Source organism: Alligator mississippiensis, chromosome 5, assembly GCF_030867095.1.
Source record: "Alligator mississippiensis isolate rAllMis1 chromosome 5, rAllMis1, whole genome shotgun sequence".
Taxonomy (NCBI): Eukaryota; Metazoa; Chordata; order Crocodylia; family Alligatoridae; genus Alligator; species Alligator mississippiensis.
The window spans coordinates 218,193,222-218,208,356 of record NC_081828.1 but is presented as its reverse complement, the minus strand read 5'-3'; the positions used below and the strand labels follow the sequence as shown (position 1 = coordinate 218,208,356).

Below are 15,135 nucleotides of genomic sequence, written 5' to 3'. Positions count from 1 at the left end.
AAATACGAACTGTCATTTCTACCCAGGACAACTTTTACAATCTTTTCCCCGATGCCTGAGGAAGGGTATTTGTGCCCGAAAGTTTGCAATTAAAAGAATTTTTTTTGCAAAAAAACTCATTGGTCTAATAAAAGACATCATCTGTACTCCAGGTCCAGATTGACACCATCCGGGTATTTGAAGGCGGCTATCAAACCTCCCCACTGTGTTTTCTGTTTTCCAGACTAAACAATCCTATTTTTTGCAGCCTGTGGCACGGGACGAGCGACAGTAGAGACGTCCGAGCCACCGGTCGATGGTGCAGGAGCGCTAGGAGCTGCCTGACCGCAGCCCGATCCACACCGAAGGGAGGCAATAATCACATCCATCAGGTCAAACACAACCCTGTTGGTGCCGGTCGTTAATTCAAGTGCAACTTATGCGCTCGCCTGGGGTGCATGCAAGAGTGCAGGGGTTGTGGGTGCTGACCACCCCTGCAAATCAAGCCCCTGGGGTTTAAACCCCAAAATGGATGATTTTAGCTGCTCTCCCGCCACAAAACCCACGTGGGCCAGCTACCCGCAGGGATCAGCCCCCTGAAGCCCAGCCCCTGTGGCGCATGCCCAAGCCCGAAGCCCCATGGGTACAATGGTGGCCAGCCCCAAAACCCCACCCGCCCACCCATGGGCAAAGCCACAGAGACAAAATGGCAGCTGGTCCCTCCACCACAGGAATGGCTGAGTAGGAAGAGCCACGGAGACAAAATGGCCACTAGACCCTCCACCACGGGAATGACAGAGCAGAAGCCACAGAGACAAAATGGCGGCCACAGCCTCAAGCAGTGGGAGGACAGAGTAGAAGAAGCCACAGAGACAAAATGGCCGCTAGACCCTCCACCAGGGGAATGACGGAGTAGAAGAAGCCACAGAAACAAAATGGCGGCTGGTCCCTCAACCAGTGGGAGGACAGAGTAGAAGCCACAGAGACAAAATGGCCGCTAGACCCTCCACCAGGGGAATGACGGAGTAGAAGAAGCCACAGAAACAAAATGGCAACCAGCCCCTCCTTAGAGGAAACACAGAGTCGGAGAAGCCACAGAAACAAAATGGCGGCTGGTCCCTCATCAGTGGAAAGACAGAAGTAGAAGCAGCGACAGAAACAAAATGGCGGCCAGCCCGTCAAGCAGCGGGAGGGCAGAGCAGGAGCAGCCACAGAAACAAAATGGCTGCCGGCACACGCAGCAGCATCACGCCCTGGCCTCACACCGAGCACCCCACGAGGGCAAACGCGAAGAAAACCCTCAGCCCGGCAGAACTGAACACGGCTTTATTGCATCTGTCCGGCCTCCCACACACCCCGAAATCGAGGAGGAAAGAGCAGCACGGGAGGAGGAGAGACACGGAGCGGGCTGCCATCGTCATTCATCCTCCAGCTCCACTTTCACGCACACCACTTCAGCCTCTGACCCCCGCCCCGGGCTGGGCGCCGGCTGCCGCGGCTGAGTGCCATGCTCCCGCGGCTGAGCGCCGTGCTCCCGCTGGTGCTCCTTGAGGGACTCCTTGTAGCGGAAGCTGCGGCCGCAGTCCCCGCACTGGTAGGGGCGCTCGCCGCACTGCACGCGCTGGTGCTTGAGGAGGCTCTGCTTGCAGATGAAGCTCTTGCCACACGCGGGGCACACGTAGGGGCGCTCGCCCGTGTGCAGGCGCTGGTGGTTCTGCAGATACTCCTTGCGGCTGTAGCGCTTGCCGCACTGGGCGCACGGGAAGGGGCGCTCGCCCGTGTGCAGGCGCTGGTGGTTCTGCAGGTGCTCCTTCCGCCCGTAGCCCTTGCCGCACTGGGCGCAGGTGTAGGGGCGCTCCCCGCTGTGGGCGCGGGAGTGCGAGTTGAGCCGGGACGAGTGGTGGAAGCTCTGGCTGCACTGGGAGCACTGGTGGGGCTTCGCCGGGCCGTGGGGGCTCTGGTGCAGGAGCGGCGTGGACTTGCCACACTGGGTGCAAGCCGGCGGCTTCCCAGCTGGGGGCGCTGACGCCGCCGGAGCAGAAGGACGTGGCTCCCCCGCGTCACCGCAGCTCCACGAGGTGCCCACGGGCCCCGGTTCAGCCCCCCGCGAGGTTTTCGGGTCTGCTGGCCGTGGGGGTAGGACCGGACGCTGAAGGGATTCACCTCGATCCTCGGGCGCCAGGCGATCACCGGCCTCTCTGCCCTGCAGGCTGCGGGAAGCCGTCTCTCCGGACGGCACCCCAGCCTGCTCGTTGCCCGCCGGACGCTCATCAGGACTCTGCTCCTCGACTTTGACCACGACCTCCGGGCCTCCTGGAACAGAGAGAGAATCCAGACCCCCGTCACACCAGGGGGAAGGACCTCGCACGCAGACTCGCTCGCTGGCTCTCGGCCGGGGGGCCGTTTCTCAACAGCGAAGGCTTCAGCAGGGAGCGGGTGCCATCGTGGGAACGGGAGACACAGACACAGCGGTCCTCCCTCCTAGTGCAGCCAAGCACTGGTTCACATTACACGAGCGTCCACGGGTCGTGGACCAGACCAGGACCCCACCGCGCTGGGTGCTGCGCCAACCCAAAGACACATCCCTGCACCCAAGAGCTCCGCCGTGCCAGGGGGCAGAGACAGCCTCCACAACCACAGACGAAGCTGAGGAAGGGGAGCACGCAACTGGCCATGCACGGGGTCGGGGTCACACCTCAACTCAGGGGCCCGGCTCCGTCTAACCCAACCGTGCCCTGCCGGTTCCCAGACTCCTGGCAGACCCTCAAAGATTTGGGGGGGAAATGAGGAAAGAAACAAAAACCAAAAAGGAGGAAGAGGGAAGACGAGCAGTCGGCAGTCAGCCAATGCAAGCGGGTCTAAAATGGGTAACGGCCCAGGTGGCAGGCCCTATTAACACCTGTCTGCACGGCAGCCCCCGCGCCTTAGCTCGCCCCATGCTCCCTGTAGTTTGCAGGGCCAAAGACAGACGTCCAAATGCAGGTGTGGAGGGAGGGGAGCGCGGGGCTGGAGAAGGGGGAAAGGATGGCAGAGGCCAGGTCTGGACAAGCAGAGAGGGCAAGAGTGCAGAGAAGCATGATGAAGGGGTGGGAAGTGATGGAGGGTCCCTCCAAGGACCCTTGGCACAGGGAGGTGAGGGTGAAATGGGGGAGCCCTGGAAAGGTGCAGTGAGCTCAGCTGGCAGAAGCAACATGGCAATACGACCCTCTAGCAACCCCCACTTCCCAGACAACAAGCCACGGCACGCAGAGACCAAGGGCCTGTTCTCGCGACGGTGAGGGCCGCGCAGCACAGAAATACCCCAGGCAGCCGACTCTGGGGCTGGCGACAGCCTAGCCGCAGCAGCACAGAGCGAGCCGGCCGCCCGAGTCCCAACGCAGCTTCCCGGGACGCCCCCTCAAGCTGCAAGCGCATGAGCCCCCGTCCCAGCAGCACAGATGTACCCCAGAGGCTGGCCCACAAGCGACACAGAAGAAAATTCATCTATGACGCCACGTGCCTGGGGCCACGTGGATCAGCCTGTAGCAGAACCAAACCTGGAACCCAAATCTCCCCACGACTGCCACCCAGCCGCCACTCACCGGCACCAAGAGCCGACACATCCCGTTCCTGCGGGTGCTGTGGATTCCCGGCACGTTCCTCCTCCCCTGGCTCTCTCTGGGACGGGACGCCGGCTATGGAAATCAGAGGGTCTGGTCGTGGGAGAGAAAACGACATTGCAAAGCTCCCCACAGAGACTATGAAAGCAGCAGCAGCTCCAAGTCCCGCAGCCTTCGTCTTGCCAGCTGGTCCACGTAGACGCGCACCGAGCCCCGCGGTGCAGCACCGACATCAGGTGGGAAGGTCGGAGCGTGGAGAGGTCATTACTGGCAGTCCTAAGCAGCAGCCTGTAATGGGGCAGCCTTGTCTGCTTGACTCCTCACAGACACCCTCGCCATGCAGGGTAAGCAGTAAGGAAGGCCAAGGATTCACAGACAAATGCAGTACGAGGAGACTAAGGGACTTGCCTGGGGTCACACAGGGAGTCTGTGGCAGAGTCAGCAACAAACTTGGGTCTCTGGAGTCCCAGCCTGATGCCTTAATGACTGCACCACCCTCCTCCTCTGGGCTAACACTCTCCCTGAATCGAAGCTGGTGAAGCAATTACTGACCTGTTCTGGGTCGTGCAGTGTTCTCTGTCTCTCTCTCTGCTAAGCCCCCCCGGTCCCCGACACGCGGCTCTTCCCTGCTTTCCGTCCAGGGCAGGAGACAAGGCTTGGGGATGGCACCATCTGTTCATGGAAAAGGACATCACAGGGGCAGGTTACAATCCCCGAGCGGCCACTGAGCACCCGCCACGGAGAAGGGATCTCAAAGCCAAGCGCCAGGCAAAAAGGAAAGCTGCACGACTAGGATAGCTGGAAGGGCTTTAGCAAGGACTCCAAATGAGGGGAGCTTCGTGCGGTGTACTAGAGGCCAAAGCAGCCGGGTAACATCACGGGCAGTGCAACTCAGCACAGACCACAGCAAGGTCCTAAACACAAAGGCAGCATTTAAGCCGGTTCTGAGATGCTGAGAGTCCTGTGCTGGCAGTGATGGAGAGGGGCCGTTAGGGCTAACGCTTCTCACCTGCAAGCCCACAGCCCCACGGCCCAAGCGTGCTCAGGGCTCCCTGCTTCTGCGAGGCTGCAGCTTTTCCCCAGCTAACTCCCTCACGTTGCTGCCTCTCTGCGGGTGCAGCTCACCCCCGAACAGAGGGGCTACGTACAAGGGGCTGCTCAGTGCCACAGGCTTAATCACGAAAGGGGAAGGGGAAATACTGCTGTGAGCAGGAGGGATGGAGAAGCACAGGGCTGTTCTTTCCACAAAGCCTGTTAGGCTGCTCAGCGGGCGAACGAGGGGTGGCGAGCAACCTTGAAAGGCACGGGGCCACCACACAATCCCTGGTCCCCTGCCCTGGTGCACAACTCTGGAGGACCTGATTCAACAGAAGCAACCCACTTGCAAAGGCAAGGCCTGTGTCAGGCCATCTCTGGCTGCTGCTAACACGGTGCAGGAAAACTCCCTCCTACAGGCAGAGCTGCCCAGGGCTCGCATTAAGGATGAAGACAGCTGACACTTCTGACATGCAGCACCCTAAGCTGCTGCCAGACAGAAGATGCGCACACCCCGCGCGACATGGTGGCTGTGCACCGAGACAGAAGTAAGCCCACGAGGAGGGCGAAGTGACGACTGAGGAAGGGGGCCTGATTCTCATTTACACCTTCCCGAAAGGCAGCAGACAGCCGCGCTGCTGGCAGTGGTCTCCTGCAGGACTCCCAGCCCGGGGCCACAGGTCTCACTGCAGGAACCACCCAACACCAGTGCAGCCCAAGACAACTTTATTTTGTGTTGCGTCTTCCATACAAAACTACACCTCCAAACACCTTACAGAGCGTAACTGCACGGGGAGGGAACCAGAGCGTAAAAATAACAGCCAGAGAGGGTGTGAAACGAGGGGTCACCCATGAAAGAGTATCCATCGGCTTTCCAAAGGCAATAAAATGCAGGGGGAGAGGCTGTTCTGGGCAGCAGGGGCTGCGGAGGAGAGTACTCTCCTGCCCCCGTGACGAGATTGTCTGCAAGGAAAGGAAAGCAGCAGGGGCCAGAAAGGAGGCCAAAGCCCAGGAGTGCGTCCGGGGGAGGCTTTAAAAACAGAGCTGGACATCACAGCCTAGCCCAGGATGGGAGTGGGGAGCCCAGGCATGGGCCCGCTCTTCTGTGTGCACAGGAGGAGCCAGGAGCGGGGGTCAGCCCACGCACTGAGTCCCACCGAGGATGGTCCCAATGCCCTGGCAGCCTCGCGGGAGTATTTGGTACGAGCTTCGTTGCCGGCGCCAGGAGCTCCCTTTGAACGCACGGCCGAGTCCCCAGTCCGAGAAGCCCCGGGGGCCTAGTCCCCACTGCCCAGGGCCTGCGGGAAACTGCGGGGCGGCCCCGGCTCGGCGCCGTGCACCCGCCGATGGTCCTTCAGGGACTCCTTGTAGCGGAAGCTGCGGCCACAGTCCCCGCACTGATACGGCCTCTCACCCGTGTGGATGCGCTGGTGCTTGAGGAGGTTCTGCTTGCGGATGAAGCTCTTGCCGCAGGCGGCGCACTGGAAGGGGCGCTCCCCCGTGTGCAGGCGCTGGTGGTTCTGCAGGTGCTCCTTGCGGCTGTAGCGCTTGCCGCAGTCCCCGCACTGGTAGGGCCTCTCGCCGCGGTGGATCATCTGGTGCCGCACCAGCCCCGAGTGGCAATTGAAGCTCCTGCCGCACTCTGTGCACTCGTAGGGGCGCTCCTTGGCGTGGCTCCGCTGGTGGATGCGCAGGCTCTTCTTCACGCTAAAGGTCTTCCCGCACTCGTTGCAGCTGTGCGGCCGCTCCACCCCTGCCGCGCCTGTGCCCCGAGCGGCGGGGGTGCCTGGGAACTCGCTTGTCCCACTGGCCAAGGGGAGAGATTTACCCAGTCTGCATTCGGCAGGAGGAGCCGGTGGCAAGCCCGGGGCCTCCTGGCTGGCGTAGGCTGAGCCGGGGAACAGGGCATCTCCGCAGGTCCCCGGCGGCAGCCCCAGGTCGCACGGGGCCTCCTGGCGGTGCCGCATCTCCTCCGCCTTCACCATGAGCCCGTTGCCTGCCGGAAGAAAGAGAGAGACTCTCAGCCCCAGCTCCCTGCTGCAGGAGTGGCCGAGGCAGTCCCAGTCCACAGCAGGGTCCCACGAAGCAGAGTCGCAGCGGTACGGCTGGGGAAAGGCCAAGGCAGGGCCGGAGCCCCGCGTTCATCCCCTGCAGCCCATGGGGGCTGTTGCTAGCCCTGACACCTCCTCCCAGGTCACTGCCCACCAAAGCATCCCTGACACAAGACAGGCTGGAAACGTGGCTTTCTGGACAGGGCAAGACCCGTCGCAGAATACTTTGCACTTTGTCCTCCGGACAGGACAGGACAGGACAGGACGCCACACATCCTCGGGGCAAAGGAGCCATTTAGATGCTTGAGAACTGTGATCTCCCCTGCCTGCGCACGGTCCGGTCAGGGATCCCTGCACGCAGCATACACACAAGCTGCATAACCTTTCTGAGGACGCCTTTCCCTCCCTTTCTTGGGACGGACCAAGTGACCGGCCCAACCCTGCCACTGCAAGTCAGCCAGAAACCAGGAAAGGGAAGTGAGGGTGATCTTGAGGTCATCAAATCTAGGCCAGACCCCTTTTTGGAAGGTCAGTTTTAGCCAAACACAAAAATCCACCTTAGCACAGCTGGAAGGTAACGGCTGGTTCTGTAACAGGTCAGTCCAGATGCTCTTCTGGCCTTAAAAATTAACCAAGAGTTTTGATTTCCGGTTTCTAATGTCTGCAGTATACCTCCCCACAACATCTGGCAAGGTGGGAGGAAGAGAACAGCGTAGTCTCAACCCCCTTGTGATCATCCTTCGCACAAGCATCTTTTGCCACAATTCCACCCGATGCTGTGTGGATTCTCCTCCCACCCTGAACGTTGCGGTATCTGAGGGTCTGGACGCACAAATGTTTACACCAGTGTAAAGGAGGAGTGAAACGCAACACTTTGTAAGAAGAATTTCCCTCTTCAAGCTGGTTTAGCGCTGGGACAGGCTGCTCAGGGTGTGGAGTCTCCATCCCTGGATGTTTCTAAAGCAGTTTAGACAAACAGTTGGCTGGGACGGTTTAGTCAAGGATGACCCTGCCATGAGCAGGCGGCTGAACTAGAGGAGGTCCTTTCCAGCCCTGCTTTCTTATGATCCTGACACATTGCTCCATGCTGGTGTTGCTTAGTAGAGTTACCCTGGGAAAAGCACAGCAACAGACCTATGCTGGGGTAGATGTCACGAGCCCATAGATGCCCAGAGGAGCTGCTTGCTCAGGCTGTTATCTGTTCCCTGCTGTCTCGAGGCCTGTACTAACACCTCTGCAGCAGCCACCCCGAGAGTAACTGCCTGTCCGTCCACCTTGGATTCCAGTTTAATTTAGGTCAGTGTACAAAACAGTGTAAAAAGGCCGCGTGTCCCATACCTGAGCCCTTCCCAGGCAGGTCTTAAACAAAGTGACTACCATTTGTCATGCAAAAATAAAGCAATGGAGAATAAAAAGATTCCTCTCTGAGGCTAAGATTCTGCACAAGTTCCCTCTCCAAGCAAATCCCTATAACCCAAGGAGACAGGGATTTGAGTTACGGCTGCGAAGTGGGACTCGGGAGATCTGGGCTGCATTCCCAACTCTGCTACAGACCGCCTGTGGGATCCTGGCTCAGTCTCTTCATCTGTCCAACATCCAGTTCCTAAACTATGAAATGGAGATGACAACAAACCTCTGTCTGCCTCAGCTATTTGGATGAGCCTCTCTCACCTGTACAGCACCGAGGAAGGCAGGGCCCCACACTGTGCCAGGCTCCTCCAGAGGCTACGGCAATACAAAGAACTAACAGCCACTGGAAAGACCAAGCTATGCGTGCAACTAGCTCAGAACAGGGTGCGTTCTCACAGCCAAGCACACTAACCAATTCCCAGTTGAAAGCAAAACCTCACGGCTGGCCGAAGAGTTCTAGCTGGGGGCAGCCTTTTTGCAAAGTTTCGCCGTGCACGGAGTCAAGTGGGTGTGGGCAGGTGGGGGATTATATGGGGGAGACTCCGAGAGGAGGGAGCAGACGAATTCAGCGCCGTGTCAGACAGCGATTGCAGCAGATGGCCAGAAAGGAAAATGCATTTGCCTCTTCTCCACAACAAAAAGCACCAAGATATCAGCCAGGCAGGGAGGCACGCTCAGCCCTGCCCCGGGCTCTACCCAATGGCCCTCATGTAGCTTGCAGGAGAAGGCTGAATTCCCTTGTGCATCACTTGTACCAGTTCCTGGACACCGTGCACTGGGGCAGCACAGCTGTGTCAGCTGCGGCAGGATGGCTTTCAGGCTCCTAACCAACCCTGGTATGCCAGCAAAACCCTCCAGTGGGGATTCTCCTTCAACCGAAGACTCAGCAAATGGGGTGTGAATTATGGCTGCATTGCTCACAACCAGATCTGCTGGGAAGCTTCTGCAGGCATCGGAGTACAATGCTCTGGTCAGCGCTGTGCTGGCAACCAGGCCAGAAGACCACAGCGGTCCCTCCTGGCCTTAGACATCAATGAATTGGCATCAGCCACAGTTGGGACAAACCCGGGATAGTTCCCAGCAGCTGGCCCTTCTGCTTGGCTCATTGCTTCCAAAAAGCAAAGCCACTGCTCACCTGGGACGGGACCCGTCAGGATCTCTCTCTCAGCCAGCTCCCACGGCTCCCTGACACATGGCTCCTCCTCTTGCTTGATCCAGGATAAGAAGTCGTGTGCAGAAATCAGAGCATCAGCTCCTGGTGGAGAGAAGTGAGATGGACAGGGGTTAGTGCAAGGGCGGGCAATTATTTTGGGCAGAGGGCCACTTACTGAGTTTTGGCAAGCCATCGAGGGCCACATGACAGGCAGCCCAGGGCAGACAAATATTAATTTTCTAAATTTTTTAGGGGCCCCACAGGCCAGATAGAATGGCCTGGCAGGCCGTATCTGGCCCCCGGGCAGCATTTTGCCCTCCCCTGGTCTAGTGCTTGAGACGCCCATCTCGAGTTCAGGGAAAGCACCTAGGGCTGAGGGAGTCAGACATGGATGGAAATGGGTCATCAAGGAGTTGGGCTGGGCACTGGCTGGCAGGGACTCTCAGACAAAGGAGGGACAGCAACTGAGACTGGGGGCGAACGGAGACCTCGCAAACGAGGAGCTGCTGTGGGAAATTAGACTTGCTGTGGTTAATGTAGCAAGTCAGAAGCAGAATATGAGCCCTGAGAGAGATAAGAAAGCTACAGAGGTACCAGAGCTCAGGGAGCCTTTGCTCCACCGCCTGGGACTCACCTGCACAGGGGTCGGGGGGGAGTCCTCTGTCCTCTGGGAACTGATGCTCCGCAACAAAGGCCGCCTCCTGTTTGATCCGCGATAGGATATCAGGTGTCGAGACCAGGGGGTCTGTTCAGGAGGAGAGAATTAGAGCACATTCGCACAGCACCTGAACACAGAACCCCAACCTCGCAGCAACACTGTCCCCATGCCGCGAAAGGGGCAGGCTGCACGTAGATCCAAACAGGCCAGTGCAGCTTGGAGGGAGAAACAGGGAGATCAGCACAGCAACCTGGCATCCCTGAAAACATCTTGCTTCGCTCGGGAAGATCAGTGGACTGGGTCCCTGAGAAGATCCACATCTCACTCTCACTCCCCCCCTCAGGTCAGTATGCTCCCACGTTCTCCAGGCTCAGGCCCTTCCTAAACACCCCCTTTGATTCTAGGAGGCCCCCAAAAAGCAAATGAATAAGTGACAGGGAATTGCTCCCTTCTGCTCTCAGTTTCATGGTGGCTGGCTGGAACGTTAGCACTGCCCGAGCACGCTCAAAATACTCGTTCAGCAGCCTAACACATCCTCCCGTGGAAGAGTTATTTGCAGAAGGGAACAAGACACTGCAGCTTCAGGCTATACTTTCTTTTCAGCCCAGCTGCCCCATGTTAGATGTCTGAATCATGAAGGCTGGAAACCCAAACCCCAGGTAAAGCCAATGGGAGCTGCAAGCACTGAGCACCTCTCACTTTTCCCATGGGATGCACAAAAATCAAAGGATGCTTTTGGGGCTGTGGCCACAGGCAACTCCCCCATGACCAAACAGTCAGCAACAAAAGCAGGAGAAGAACCCAGGAGTCCTGACTCTCACCCTCAGCCCCCAACAGCTGGGGAATACTGACTCCTCGGGAGAGGACAGGAGCAGAAACAAAGGCTCAGGAGAGGTAATGTAGCCCCAAAGCATGATCACCACCAGAGACCAAGTGTAAGAGGCAGAGATAAGTAACCAGGAAAACCAGAGAGCCCAGAACACCAGCATGTTTAAGAAACTGGAGGGCATGGGGACCGGAGGGCATGGGGACTGGAGCCAGAAGCAGCCAGTACTGGCAGCCAACCATGAGAGAGACCACCTGGAAGACCAGCTCCCAAAGCAAAGGCCCCCAGCAGACAAACCACAGCCCCCTCCTCTGAGCTGTCCCAGCCACCCCCACCCCCTACCTGGACAATGGTCCACAGGGATGGGTCTCTGCTCCAGCTCCGGCTGCTGTGGGATGCACGGCTCCACCCCTCGCTCCGGCCTCGGCTGCGCGTCGGCTTTGGAAAGGGAGCTGCCTGTTCAGAGAGGAGACATTGGGGGGACACGAGGCTTCATTTCACAATGCACAAGAGTTATGGAGCGTTCCTTGATGGGGGAACTCGGCAGCAAGAGAGACAGGCTGAGACGGGAGGTGAGCTGCGCTCCGTGCCCAACATGCAGGGATCTGCGTCAGGAAAGGCGTTCGCACACAATGCTAAGCCCTCTGCCTGGCTATAAAACTGCCAACCAAGGGCAGAGAAAAGGCCCCCGCCTGTATCGCCTGCCCCCAGCCAGGAAGATGATTTTACATTACCACCATGCAGGGAAATGCGGGAAGCGAATCAAGAAAACACAGTCGACCCCCTTCCTAGCAACACTGAGGACCTGGTGCCAGGCCGCTGCTAAGCGGCTGTTGCTGGTGCAGCAGACATCATCTGTCCAACCTGTTTTTCTGCCGAGTGAAACAGCTAAACAAGGAGCGGTCGGCTGCACGCTGCAGAAATGCTGAGTTTTCTTTTTACGTTCAAAGGTTAAATGCTCCCACAGTTGTGCCCCCCTGAATGAGTCATGCTCCACACCTCAGTGTGTTATAACCCCCTGGCAGGTGTTTGCGGTCGGCCCAAGGCTTTTCCTGCTGCTTCTCTTTGTGCACGGCCCTGCTAGGAAAGTCCCGCCACACAGCAGCCTGGTCCCAATCGCCCTGCAGCCGGCAGCATCAGGTCCTCTCACCCTATTCTGCAAGCCAGAGAACGAACACTCGGGCTGCAGGGTTTCAGGCAAGGAAAGCAGGTGCAGGGGACAGGTTGGGAGATGCCTGTCACCACATGTGACACAGCACCAACTGAGGACACAGCCCAGTCCAGCCTCTCCTGCTCTGCAAGCGTTGCCCTTAAGCAACGGCTGTGTTGCTGTTACCAGGTAGAAAAAAGATGTACCCTGGGAAAATGCCAGCAGCAAGGAAGGGGCTGTTGCTCTTACCAAGCGTGGCTGCAAATAGGCATTGATTGTATCAGCTAATCAAGTCCCAGGTCAGCAAGGGCAACTCCAGGGACTTCCTCTGACACCAGGGCAGCATTTGGTCTGCTCTCCAGCAGCAGCAGATGCTGGAGACGGACAAGATTGAACCACTCTTGCACTTGCAAGAATCTCCTTTTAAGCAGGAGGAGGCATGGGTCTGAGGGGCCCAGCTACGACATGTCACTACGGCACCAGGGACACAAGTCTGAGCCCCGTTCTGGACTCATGCCAAAGGCGCGCTCAGCTGACCCAGCTGTAAACGGGTATCTGGTCATTCTCTGGGATGTGATGGTAGCCACATCCCTGCTACAGGAAAGGGTGGGCCATGAGGCCAGGGGGGACCTCTGACCTTGCAAGGACTTGACCCCTTTCTTTGCAAACTTTTATGGGTTATGAGCACCGACCAAGAGGGTTTTTTGGATATAAGCACCGGCCCAGCTGGAATCAGAGGGAACAGGGCACCACTCAGAGCTGGGCCACAAGCAAAGGCTACGAGATCGGGTGCTCCTCCAGGCAGCAGACATTTACCCAGCGAGATCAAGGACTCGTAGTTCTCCTTCACCAGGTTGTTATACAGCTCCTTCTGCCACTCCTCCAGGTTCTTCCACTCCTCCGCCGAGAAATAGACAGCGACGTCCACAAACGTCACGGGCATCTGCAAGCACAAGCAGGCGGTTGTACTTGCCCTCGGAGGCCAGACTACAGGATGCCAACCGGCAGCTCTAGCCTTGAAATCTCTCCCTGTGTGCGGGGAGTCTTCATTCAACACCCAGGGAAGAAGCGCGCGTATATACAAAGGGATGCGGGCCCTCGAAGGCAGACGAGCCAAGCCACGAGCAGGCCAGAGACGGACGTGCACTCAGCAGCGGGGCGCTGGGGGGAATTTAGCAGCGCTCCCTGCTAGCCAGTCTGAGCAGACGCAGACGCGGACTGCCGTGCCCAGGGCTTTCCAGCCATCACCTTCCACCCTCCCCGGCCATTGCGCTGCACCCATGGCGGCGGGGCTATCCCGAACGTCCCCAGCGCACGAGGCACAGCGAAGCTCACCTTGGGCACTTCGCCCTTGGCGCCAGGCGGCAGGCGCAGGACCCAGAAGTTCCTGTTCTTGAGCAGGTTCTCCATGTTCTCCAGGCGCCGCTGCAGCAGCCCGTACTCCTGGATCAGGGTGCCCAGCACGGCCCACTTGCTCTCCAGCTGGTTGTTGAACTCCATGGCGGTCTTCTCGCAGTCGACGATCTTCTTCTCGGCCGTGCCCGACCGCCCCTCCAGGCTCAGCAGGCGCGCGGCCAGCACGTCGATCTTCCTCTCCAGGGCCTGCACGGTGGCCACCACGGTCCAGAGGGACGCCTCGGCCGTGTGCAGCTGGGCTTCCCGCACGTGCGCCCGCTCGGGCAGCAGGGGCGGCTGCAGGGCCATGAGATGCTGCGCCTCCACGTTCCACTCCTGCACCTGCACCTGCGCCGGCGACACGGGCAAGGGGTCAAGGGGACGGGACCCCACGGGCACAGCCGCGCCACCCCGCGCTCCTGCAGGGCCAGGGGGCCAGCAAAGCATGCATGCCACTCTGCTGCTGCAGCCATCCCCCCCGCAGCACGCAGCCCGCACTCACCTGCGCCGGAGCCCACTCGGCCATGGCTGCGGGACACGCTGCGCTAGAGCCCGGGCACGACGGCCATGCCGGGCTGCGGGGCGGGGAGCGCATCCGCCGCGCCGGGCCGGCCGCGAGCAGAGGAGGCAGGTCGGGCCGGCAGTGCCGCCTACAGGGCTCGGCGCCGGAGCATCCTCCTCCCGGTACCCGCCGCATCCCCGCCCTGCACAGCCCGCGGGGGAGAGTCCGCCTTGCAGCCGCGCCCCTGCCACACTGGTTGGAAAGCAGCCCCGTGCACCGGGGGGAAGCAGAGCAGAGCGTGGCAGCTCCCCGAGGACGCAGGACAGACAGGAGAGGAAGACATGGGAAACCGAGGGGGAGTCCAGACGACAAGCTGCCGCTTCAGCTTCTCAGGACATTAGACTGGACATCAGGAAGAACTTCTTCGCAGTTGGAGTGGCCAAGGTCTGCAACGGGCTCCCGAGGGAGGGGGGCTCTCCCCTACCCTGGGGGTCTTCAAGAGGAGGTTGGATATGCATCGAGCTGGGGTCATTTGAACCCAGCACTCTTTCCTGCCCATGCAGGGGTCGGACTCGATGATCTATGGAGGTCCCTTCCAACCCTAACATCTATGAATCTGTGACAGCGCTTATATATGGCGCCTCGTGCCCCACGTTGTAGCCGTACCTGAGCCGGGGGGCACTCCCATCCACGTCCCCCAGTGGGTTACGGCCACCCGGGGTGCGGGAGAGCCTGAGGGCGCCGTGCTGTGATCACCCTGGACGGGCAGCCCTAAGCTCCTTGGAGCCGATGCTGCAGCTGCAGCCCCCGGCGGGGCTTTACCCCCAGCACGGAGAGGCTGGCCCCCATCAGCTGGAGGCTTCCCTAGAAGTGCTTCCCCTGGACTGCAGATGAAAGGGCCCTGCTCCTCCTGCAGACATGGGAGCCCCGGGTGAGGCTGTAGCGGTGGGTGAAGGCCTGCAGGCCTCTCAGGTGAAATGAGCTGGGGCTGTTCTTGCTAGACAGGCAGGAGCAACTTTCCCACAGGCTGCCATGGACCCGGAGAGGGAAGGAGAGACAGCCCGCCCTTCAATCCCTACAAGGGTGATGCATGGGGAGCATGTCCACACTTGGCATCCAGCTCCACCCCACTCGCCACCTCCCAGCACCTCTGCGCTAGAGGCAGGAGAAGCCTCCCCATTTAAAAAAACAACCACAAAGCTCCTGGCTCGTCTCCCCTCCTCCAGAGCAAAGCCCTGGCCTTGCTGCGATGTGCTGGCATTTCCCCTCACCACGCCGATCCCAGCGTCATCATCAGGCCCTGCGATTTCGCAGCACTGGCATCGGTGGGTGTTTTGCAGCGACCGATTTTAGCATCCGAAGCAGCCGAACACCTCG

The 15,135-nt window shown here is 59.4% G+C and overlaps 1 protein-coding gene across 4 annotated transcripts in view; it reads right to left on the bottom strand.

The window, feature by feature from the left end:
* LOC102570760 (zinc finger protein 282) overlaps nucleotides 1-13,880 on the bottom strand; it is a 38,565-nt gene extending 24,685 nt beyond the window's left edge. For 2 of the 4 annotated variants that reach the window (XR_009462795.1, XR_009462796.1), the window contains exons 1-9: nucleotides 13,759-13,878; nucleotides 13,197-13,604; nucleotides 12,678-12,804; nucleotides 11,054-11,167; nucleotides 9,862-9,972; nucleotides 9,210-9,329; nucleotides 6,028-6,609; nucleotides 4,131-4,250; nucleotides 3,561-3,671 (exon numbers count right to left, since the gene is read on the bottom strand). Coding sequence is in view for 2 of the 4 variants with exons in the window: in XM_059729398.1 (XP_059585381.1) it covers nucleotides 1,397-2,292; nucleotides 3,561-3,671; nucleotides 4,131-4,250; nucleotides 6,028-6,609; nucleotides 9,210-9,329; nucleotides 9,862-9,972; nucleotides 11,054-11,167; nucleotides 12,678-12,804; nucleotides 13,197-13,604; nucleotides 13,759-13,851 (2,682 nt within the window). In the remaining 2 variants the exon portion in view is untranslated. Of the gene's footprint in view, nucleotides 1-1,290; nucleotides 2,293-3,560; nucleotides 3,672-4,130; nucleotides 4,251-6,027; nucleotides 6,610-9,209; nucleotides 9,330-9,861; nucleotides 9,973-11,053; nucleotides 11,168-12,677; nucleotides 12,805-13,196; nucleotides 13,605-13,758 lie in introns of those variants that run through there. The other 2 variants (XM_059729398.1, XM_059729399.1) reach the window with 2 other exon arrangements.
* Between the last annotated feature and the right edge of the window lie 1,255 nt (nucleotides 13,881-15,135).